Here is a 10375-nt window from a genome sequence, read left to right on the forward strand (position 1 = left end):
CTGCTGCTGCTGCTGCTGCTGCTGCTTTACTCGCACGTAGGTCTCCACACTCGCCGTCGTCATCCCAAACACGTCGTGGGGAATGCCCCCGTTCTCCGGGCGCTTGCCGGTGGTGAAGGCCTTCCAAAACCAGGCCCCCCTTTCGCGGGCCCTTTCCGCGGCCCAGTCGGGGAGGCCCCCCGTTGCTGCAGCGCAGCAGCAGCGCCGCAGCAGCAGCAAACACCCGCAGCAACGCATGCAGCACGTCCGCTGCATGCAGCAGCGCCAAAAACCATGAAAATCCCATATATACTCCCCGAATTACCAAGTTTTCAAACACCTCAAAACCCTTCTAAACCCCTTCACGATTCCTAAACCCTCCTAAACCCTTTTAAACCCTTTTAAAGCCTTTTAAACCCTCTTAAACCCTTTTAAACCGTCCTGAGCCCTATAAACCCTCCTAAACCCTTTCAAACCCTTTCAAACCCTCCTAAACCCTTTTGGGTTCTCTTGAACTCTTCCAACAATTTCGAAACGCTCTTAAACCCTTCTTGATCCTTTTCAACCCCCTTAAGCCTCTTTAAACCCTCACAAACCCTTTTTAAACCCTTTTAAACCCTCCTAAGCCCTCTAAACCCTTCTAAACCCTTCCAAACCCTCGAAAATCCCCACTTAACTTCGAATTGGAATCAAAATTGTGAAATGATTAAAACACTTCGAAAGAAATCACCTGTGTTTTCGTCCGGCCCCAAAAAGCAAACCTCCGGAATGCCCAGCCGATCCACCACGTCATGGTGCGGCAGCAGCAAGTCCAACATGCTGCACAAACCCCAAACCCTAAACCCTAAACCCTAAACCCTAAACCCTAAACCTACACCGTATGCGTCCGAAGCCCTGGGACGGCAGCAAACCCTAGCCAAAAGAACCCCGGAAACGCTCAGGCCGTGGAGCGAGCGGCACGCCCGTAGCCGTGGGGGCGGCGCAAACCCTAAAAAAGGGTTTGGGGTTTACCTGTCGACGAAGGCCTTGAAGGCGACGGGGGAGAGCGCCTGGGCCTCCTCCTCGGAGTTCTGCGGGTTGAGCAGAATGACCCCTTTGCTGCCGCCCTCGGAAAGGTCTTTGTTTTTGAAGTGTTGAGTGAAAGCAAGTCTGAAAACTTCATCAACAAGCGCCCTCGCGTTCTGTACGTACACCCCAAACCCCACACTGCGCACCAGCCGCAAACCCCCGCGCGCCACTTCGCTGCAGCGCACGTGCAGCCCCAGTGCTGCAGCAGCAAGATGGAAAACCACAGAAAAGGGTTTGTTTTCGAAGTCCTCTTTTGGCAAAAACTCTCCGCAAAGTCGAAACCCGAAGCCGCACTTCGCAGGCACGAAGAAGTTCGTCTTTAATGTCGAAAAGTTGAATTCCAAAAACTTCATAAAAACCGGAACTGCTTCGAACGCGTCCAGCTGCGCCACCAGGCCCCGCAGCGGCGACGCTGCTGCTGCTGCTGCTGCTGCTGCTGCTGCTGCTGCTGCGCTCGACGGCGCCGCGCACCGACGCGCCACGCGCGGGTTGTGCAGACTCTGCACCACCAAACAACCCAGCAGCGCAAGCTGCAGCAGCAAGTGCAGCAGCAAGTGCAGCAGCAAGTGCAGCAGCAAGCGCAGCACCAAGTGCAGCAGCACGAAAAGGAGGAACGCGAATAATCTGCAAATAGCCGCTGCAGCACCAACAGCAGCAGCAGCGGCAGCAGCAGCAGCAGCAGACTTCGAATTCCTTGTAGAGGAGTTTGAGCATTTGGGGGTTTTCTTTGACAACTTTGTAAATCAAGTCTTCTGTAAAAGGACAAACTTTTAGTCGAGTCCGCAGCTCGTAAACTTCCTGCATCGTCAGGCTCTTTCCTGCAGCAGCAGCAGCAGCAGCAGCAGCAGCGAATGGATGGCGGGCTAGGCACGACGGCGAGCCAGATAGCTGGCTGGAGAGGCACAACAGCTAGCTAGCTAGCTTGCGCGAAAGAACAGCTAGCTAGCTGGCTAGCTAGCTATCTAGCTAGCTATACACTACAATGGCTAGCTAGCTAGCTAGCTAGCTACTGAGGCTCTCATGACATAGCTAGCCAGTGACATGGCTAAGTAGCTAGCCAGCTAGCGAGCCAGCTAGCTAGCTAGCTAGCTAGCTAGCTAGCTAGCTAGCTACTGAGGCAGCTAACTAGTGAGGGTGCCCGAGGGCCCCCACAGGGCACAGAGGCCCCCCAGGGGCCCCCTGTACCCTCCAGGAGACCCCCTGGGGCCCCCTGGGGCCTCCCAGGGGCCCCCAAGGGCCCCCCTGGAGGGTACAGGTACCCCTGGGGCCCCCCAGACCCCCCGGGGCCCCCCCGGGCCCCCCGGGGCCCCCGTGGGCCCCTGGGGGCCCCCAAAAAAAGTGGAAATTAAATTCCGGACCTCCGAATTGTTTGACAAGTTTTTCGATTCTGGGGAAGCTGCTGCCGACGGTGGCGGAGAAGTGGAGAGCGAATTGGCAGGCGCAAAGGGCGTAGGCGGTTTCCTGGACAGTGAGGAGTCTTTCCTGAAGATAGAAATAAAATGAAAAAAGAAATTAATTAATTTGATTAAATTAATTCATTTTATTTCACTTGTTTGCTCAGGCCGGTGGCTTAGCTGCAAAGAGCTCGGCCTCAGGGGCCTTGCAGCGGCGGTGGCCCTCGGGGGAGCAAGGGGCCCACTAAACCCTAAACCCTAAACCCTAAACCCTAAACCCTAAACCCTAAACCCTGAGGGCTGCACTGCTTACTCGGGCCAAGTTGGTGAACTTCGTTTTCGGCATTGTAAACAGAATGCGCAGGTCCGTCAGCAGGTGGTCGATTCTGAACAAAAACAAACAAACCCTAAACCCTAAACCCTAAACCCTAAACCCTAAAGTCTCAGGCTCGATTACTGAAGAACTCCAGATGGCTGCTGGTGTGAACACCTCATTTCTAGGGTTCAGGGTTTATGAGGCTTTACTAAGGTTTACGAGGCTTTATGAGGGCCCTACAGGCTTCACGACGGTTTAGGGTTTACGAAAGGCTTTACGAGGGTTTAGGGTTTACGAGGGTTTGGGGTTTAGGGCTACTGCGGGTTTAGGCTGGCGCCTTGCATGTGACATGATAAGGCCTAGGGTTTAGGGTTTACTAGGGTTTGTAAATGGACGCAGTATAACTCAAACCCTAAACCCTACAGACCAAACCCTAAACCCTAAACCCTAAAAACCGTGAAACCAGTGTCAAACTAAGCCAGCACCCCTACGGCCCAGGGTTTAGGGTTTAGGGTTTAGGGTTTGCCTTTGTTCTTGGCTCAGTTGAGGGTTTGGGAGTTCATCTTCAGGAAGGGTTTCAATAAAACTTGTTATAATTGCTGCTCCATTCGCCAAAGGCTCCACATACTTCCTGCTGCTGTAGAAACCCCACATCGTCACGCAGTCCTGCGCGCAAAACGAGGGTTTAGGGTTTAGGGTTTAGGGTTTGGGGGCTAGGGTTTAGGGTTTGGGGTTTGGAGGTAGGGAGAGGGAGAAGAAGAGTACGAAGGAGATTGGGAAGTGAAGGGGGGGTTGGCTTGGAAATAGGCAAACCCTCAAAACCCTAATTTAGGGTTTCGATCAGAGAAACAAATTAAAAGACAAATGAGTGCAAATCAACCAAAAGCAATAAAAGGAAATAAAAACAAACTAAAAAATAAACAAATAAGGAATGTATTCACAGAGGAAAAAGTTCAAAAAAGAAATAAAAATAAAAATAAAAATAAAAATAATAAAATTAAAAAAGAACTAAATTGAAGACGAATGAACGAAAAGGAGAAACCAAGTAAAAGTAAATAAAAGAATTAAAAATAAATAAATTAAACGCAAAATTAGAACCACACTAAATAAAACCAAATAAATGAAATAAATACAATAAAACGTATAAACAAACAAACAGACAAACAAATAAATAAATAAATAGATTAATAAATAAACTAAATAAAACAAATTAAATTAAATTAAATTAAATTAAATTGACTTAAATTAAATTATATTAAATGAAGGACTTACTCCCAACTGCGAGAAGAAATCCTCCGTGTGGGGCCCACGGCGAAATGCCAAATCTGAAAATCAAATTAAATTAATTAAATAACAAAATAAATTACACTTAATTAATAAAATAAAACAAATTATTTGAATTAAATTAAATTAGTTAAATAAATTAAATTAAATTGAACTAATTAAACTGAGTTTAATGAATTAAATGATTCAATTAAATTAAAAGAATTGAACTGGAACAAGATAGTTGCACACTATGATCGAAGTAAATGAAATTAAAAATAAATAAATGAATAATTGAATTGATTTCTCTTCAATTAATATTATTAAAATGAAGAACAAATAAATAAATAAATGAACAAATGAATAACGCTACTTGGAAATGTAATAAAAGAAAGAACAAGTGAAAGCAAAAATGAAAAATGAAAAATGAATTTAAAAAAATAAATTCGAGGAAGAGAAAATGACAGATTTGAAAGAGAAATAAAAAAGATTCCAAAAGAAATAAATAAAACAGATTTAAAAGAAGAAACAAAAAACAGATATAAAAAGAAATGGGTAAAATGACCAAAAGGAAATAAATAAAAAGACTGTTTGAAAATACCAATTCTGTGCCCTGTGCCTCGAGGGACCTGAACAAGAAAAAAAGAAAGTAAAAGTGAATTTAATTTAACTTAATTTAATTCAAATTAAATTAAATAAAAATTGAATTACATTAAATTAACTGCTGCTATAAAAGGAAAACAAAAAGGATTTAAAAAAATAGATATAAGAAAAGGAAATAAAATAAGAAATAAAGGAATTAAAATTAAATTAAATTAAATTAAATTAAATTAAATTGAAATTAAAAATAAGAACTGACAACGTTGACGAAGAGGGCGAGGCCAGTGGAGTCGTCAACAACCTGAACACAAAATCAAGTTCATTAAAAATAATTAAATTACTTAATTAATTAATTAATTAACTAATTAATTCGTCCGTTTACAAAATTAAATAAACTAAGTGTAATTAAAATTTTAATTAACTAACTGAAAACAAATTAGTTAATAGGGCTAAGTAATGATTTTAACTAATTATATGATAAATTTAATTGACTAAGTTAATTAGTAGATTAATTAAATCGATTAATTAAATTCGAAAATTAAAGTGAATGGAATTAAATTAAATAACACTGAATTAATCAATTAACCAATTAAATTAACAAATCGATTAGATTAGTTGATTAGTAAATTAGTTTGGCAAATTAATTAATTCAGAGTAAAACATTAACTGAATAGTCAATTAATTTAATCGGAAGTTAATTTTTAAAATAACTTGTTGCGCTGACTCTGTCGCTTTTTTGCCTTCATAAAAGTCATCAAACACCATTAAATAGCTAGTTAATCAATTAATTAAACTATTTATTGTATTTCATTTTATTTTATTTTGTTGTTTATTTGAAACGAATTAAATAAATGATAAAATTAGATCAAATTATTTGAGAATTAAGTTTTTCAAAGACACTGACGGTGACAGTATTTTCTTTGCCTTCCCAAAGACAATTATACACCATCAAATGGCAATTTAAACAAACAATTAATCAATTAAACATAATCATTTATTTACTAAATTAATTAAATTAAAATAAATAATTAAAATAAATAATTCAAATAAATAATTCAAATAAATAATTAAAAGAAATAATTAAAATAAATTAAATTAATTAAAATAAATAATTAAATTAAAATAAATTAAATTAATTAAAATAAACAATTAAATTAAAATAAATTAAATTAATTAAAATAAATTAAATTAATTAAAATAAATAATTAAATTAAAATAAATTAAATTAATTAAAATAAATTAAATTAATTAAATTAAATTAAATTAAATTAATTAAATTAAATTACTTGGGAATTAAGCTTTTCAAAGATGCTTGCGGTGACAGTATTTTTTTTGCTTGCGTAAAAGTCGGTGTCCAACAAAAGCGACAAGTCTTTTTCTTTTGGAGACAACTGGACGTAAAACAAAACAAAATGAAAAAGAAACAAATAATAAATAAAGGGAACTCTTTTGAAGATAAACGAAAAGAACAAAAGCACGTGTCACAGGCAAAAGAACCAGTAAAGAAGCCAAACCACAAGCGAGCAAACAAACAACTAAAGAGAAGAACAAATCGAAGCAAACAAACAACAACTAAAGAAAAGAACAAATCGAAGCAAACAAACAAGGAACGAAACCGAAGAAGCAACAACAGGTGAGTGAAGAACAAACACAAAGCAAACAGCGAACAAGGCTCAAAACGAGGAAATCCAAGAAGCAAACAGCCAAGGAAACAAAGAAAAGAAGAACCAAGCAAAGAAAGAAAGAAGAGCAACAAGAACAACAGGAAAAGAAAGCAAGAAAGAAGAAAGAAGAAAGAAGTGCGGCACCTGCTCGGGCCTCTTGGGGAACTTGGCGACCTGGAAGAAGTAAGTGCGGAGCCTCTCGGCGCCGCCGTCCATGCCGAAGACGCTGCCGGTGCTGCGGTAGCACTGCATGCGCATCTGCTGCTTCCGCCTCCGCTGCTGCTGCCGCTGCTGCTGCTGCTGCCGCTGCTGCTGCTGCGGCGGCGCCCGCAAACCCCACCCCATGTCCAGAAACTGCAGCTCGAACGCACGCTCCACCAGGTAGTTCCGCGGCGCGCCGCTCGCAGTCAGCGACGCCTTCGCCAACGCAAAGACGTCGCCCGAACGCTCGTCGCGCTGGCGAATCTCCGGGAAGTAGTCGTCGCCAGAGACGGAGTGGAGGGCCCTGGCGGCGATGACGGCGAGGAGGTTGTCGGCGATGGACTTGGGGCTGGCGGTTTTGAAGTAGAACTCGTTGAGTCCGAGGTGGTTGTAGTAGTCGAGGAGGTGTTCCTTCGCGACGGGCTCTGCGAACCAGCCCTTCTGCAGCAGCAGCTGCTGGACCTGCGCGAACTGCGCGCCGTACTTTTCGCTCATCCGCGCCGCCGGCGCTGCGGCTGCTGCTGCTGCTGCTGCTGCTGCTGCTGCTTCTGCGTCCGCCCCGAACCACGTGCTGTCTCCCAGCGACCCCACCACTCGCGCGCTGCTCAGCTCCAGCCCCGCCGCCCGCTGCGCCCCCGCCGGCTGCCCGTCGAACGTGCTGAACAGCGAGTTGCACCGCTGCTTCAGCGCCTCGCTGCTGCTGCTGCTGCTGCTGCTGCTGCTGCTGCTGCTGGGGGGGGGGGGCGCCGCCGCCGAGGCAGCCGCGGGCCCCGCCGCCGCCCCGCGCCGCTCGCCGCCGCCGCTGCTGCTGCCGCTGCCGCTGCGGCTGCTGCTGCTGCTGCTATCGTCGCCGCGCATCTTCGCGAAGCAAAGGCCCAGGGACACGCAGCGGCACACGCCGCGAACGCAGACGCCCGCGGGCGGAACGCGCACCGCAGCTGCAGCAAAAACCCCCAACCCGAGCTGTGTACATACACCCGGAGTCCGGCAACGCACGCGCCGCGCGGCGCTCCGCTGTCTATACAGCTGCTTCCCAAGCCAACCTGCACGCGCCAACTCCAAATTCGCTTCCGAACTTCAACTCCTGCGCAATCTGCTGGGAGCCGGCCCGAGAAGCAGCAGCAGCGCCGCCGCTGCTGCCGTGCTGCCGCTGCTGCTGCTGCACCAGCGGCAGCGCTCCTGGGGCCCTTCCTTCTTCGCCGCAGCGCAGCTCCTGCGAAGCCCTCAATGTCTTGCGTGAAGTGCTTTTCAGACCTCCAGCTCTCGCGGCGCTTTCGAAGCAGCTAGTCGCGAGCGTACAGCCAGCTTCCCCGGTGTACATACACCGCAACCCAGACACCTCTCGCCGCCGCCCCTTCAGCGACGAGCAAAGCGCCGCTCAAACTCCCCAAAGTTTTCCTTTCTGCATTTTGTTTCCTTTTCGGCGCATTTTATTCCTTTTAAAGTCTCCAGAGACGACAACAACGAGCCGCGCTCGCCCGCCCGCGCCGACGCGCTGGGGTGTATAGACAGCAGCATCGATACACCCGAACCCGCACTGTGCCTCCGCGCCACCAAACCCGCTAAAAAGAAACTTGCACTTTTATTATTTGTTTCCTATTCGTTTTCCGCCTTTTAACTCTCAATTAGCCCTTTCGGAAACCCCCAACAGCAGCAGCAGCACCACAGTCGCCAAGTGGGAAACTCGCAAACAAACTCAACAAAACGTTACATGAAATGAAACCCTCCAACCGCTTTCGAAAACCCTTTCTCTTTTCTTCTCCGCAAAACCCTAATTTCGATTTCCAGTTCTGCAAAATTCTAATTTGAAGTGCAATTAACACCACTTTTACTTTTCTCCAGGGTTGTCACCTAGGGTTTAGGGTTTGCAGCTCAGTGCTGTGCTGTCCGCTAGGGTTTACGGTTTGGGGTCTCAGTGCTGTCAACCAGGGTTTGGGGTTTAGATCTCAGTGCTGTCAACTAGGGTTTAGGGGTCCGTGTTTTCTACTAGGGTTTAGAGCTCGGTGCCGAAAACGAGGACTTACGGTTTAGGGCTAGGTGCTAGGATTTAGGCACTAGAGCTTGGTGCTCTCAACTAGGGTTTAGGGTTTAAAGCTCGCTGCTGTCAACTAGGGTTTAGGGTTTACAAGCTCAGGGGCACAGGGTGGCCAAAGACTTCGCCAAGCACCCTTCCCCGACAGCCCCAAAAGTCGCTAGGGTTTAGGGTTTAGGGTTTAGGGTTTAGGGTGCCGGTGTCTTGTCTGTCTCCCCTGTCTTCTTTTCGTTTTTGAAGCCACTAGGGCGAATCAAATGAAATCATTGGGATTGGATTTAACTGGATTTATTTTTAATTCGTTTAAGTGCATTTTCCACTTTAGAAAAAACAAAATGTCCTGTGCTTTTGCTCACGGGCTGTACGTACACCCGAACCTGCCTATACACCTGAATTTGGCTTCTTTTTTCTCGTTTCTACCCGCAGAAGAAGGCGGGCGAAGATGCAGAATTAAATAGGTTTAATTTATCCCTAAAAATGCACAATTAATTAAGTTTAGTTAGTCTAAAAAGTGCAATTAAAAGGGGAAAATAGGCAACTTTTCTCCACTTTGGATTCCATTTGTGCTTTCTACAAATGCAAAATGAAAAGTTCATTCTTTTGGACTCCGTCCCGTTTGGAAAGCTGTCTAGACACCTCAGCAAACAAACGCAAGTGGGAATCCCCGCTGACAGTTTTTGGATAAGTTCATTTCGGAAAATCTGCTACAGAAGAAAGTACGAAATACAAGTTGAATGGGTACATAAATGCATTTTATTTACATTTATACAACACAGATTTGCATATTTTCGTTTTTTTGCGTAATATTATTCATTTATTTCACAATCAATATATATAATTGCATAAACTGCGCATGCAAGGTTCCCGGGGGTCCCGCGCGCCAGCTGTACATACACCCCAACTCAGTCCTCCCATTCAAGTTCTCTCGGCGCAGAATTTCTGTTTTCCGTTTCGGAGTTCATAATCTGCGCCAAGTGCAAATTAAAACAAAACAAATGAATTAATTTTTAAAATTAATTCATTTATTTGTATTATTTATTTGTATTATTGAAATAAATTAATTAAATAAATTCAATGAAAGAGTCCAGGATCAAACGCGTGCCTCGCTGATGCTCGGGTGTACGTACACCTCAGCCTCACCTGTAAAACCTTGAAGGACTTCGGGGGCGCGAAGTCCCAACAAAGCTGTGGAAGGTAGTAAAGACAAAAAGATGAAAAGAAAATTAAAAGAAAACAAAAATAAAGAGGCAACTTGCTTTCTGCAAAAGATAGCAGCAGCAGCAGCAGCAGCAGCTGTTGCAGGTGCGGCAGCGGATAAGAAAAAGCAGCACAAGCAGCAGCAGCAGAAGCAGCAGGGATTGGAGCAGCAGCAGAGGCAGAACAGCAAACCACACACAGCAGCGGCGGAACCAAAAGCAGCAGCAGCAAAAGACACGCAGCAGCAGCAGCAGCAACAGCAGCAGCAGCAGCAGCGGCAGCAGCAGCGTCTGACTGCAGCAAGGACAGCAAAGTCTGCTGCGTTCTCAACGAGGACGAAGATGTATTCTTCCCAAGAAAGCAGCTGCTCGTAAATGGGCCCCAAAAGAGAAACCTTGAAGAAAACTGAAAAAACCGGCTTCAGCAAAAAACCAAAAAATAGCCAACGAAAACGCCTGCAAAACGCATGCACAGAGGCCCCGGCTGTCTGTACACCGCGTGCCAAGTCCCCACTGCCACAACGCTCACTCCAGCTGTACGTACACCCCACACACTCCAACTGTACGTACATCCCACACACTCCAGCTGTGCGTACGCCCCACACACTCCAGCCGTACGTATACCCTACACACTCCAGGTGTATGTACACCCCACACACTCC

General features: G+C 45.3%; 2 protein-coding genes across 2 annotated transcripts in view; one reads left to right on the forward strand and one right to left on the reverse strand.

Moving 5' to 3' along the window:
* Positions 1-7343, reverse strand: part of ETH_00014395 (uncharacterized protein) — a gene marked incomplete at both ends in the record, with an annotated part of 7555 nt that extends 212 nt beyond the window's left edge. The window contains 11 exons of the mRNA XM_013377511.1: positions 31-185; positions 710-798; positions 991-1547; positions 1732-1865; positions 2406-2529; positions 2755-2827; positions 3284-3423; positions 4030-4082; positions 4622-4649; positions 4880-4921; positions 6429-7343. Coding sequence (XP_013232965.1) covers positions 31-185; positions 710-798; positions 991-1547; positions 1732-1865; positions 2406-2529; positions 2755-2827; positions 3284-3423; positions 4030-4082; positions 4622-4649; positions 4880-4921; positions 6429-7343 — 2310 coding nt within the window. The remainder of the gene's footprint in view (positions 1-30; positions 186-709; positions 799-990; positions 1548-1731; positions 1866-2405; positions 2530-2754; positions 2828-3283; positions 3424-4029; positions 4083-4621; positions 4650-4879; positions 4922-6428) is intronic.
* Positions 7344-9728: 2385 nt separating this feature from the next.
* On the forward strand, positions 9729-10088 carry ETH_00014400 (uncharacterized protein; the record flags this gene model as incomplete). Its single annotated transcript, XM_013377512.1, has 1 exon — positions 9729-10088. The coding sequence occupies one exon, from the start codon at positions 9729-9731 to the stop codon at positions 10086-10088; it is 360 nt and encodes a 119-aa protein (XP_013232966.1).
* Positions 10089-10375: the final 287 nt, after the last annotated feature.

The sequence above is a fragment of the Eimeria tenella genome, genomic scaffold (assembly GCF_000499545.2).
Source record: "Eimeria tenella Houghton genomic scaffold, Eth_scaff54, whole genome shotgun sequence".
Taxonomy (NCBI): Eukaryota; Apicomplexa; class Conoidasida; order Eucoccidiorida; family Eimeriidae; genus Eimeria; species Eimeria tenella.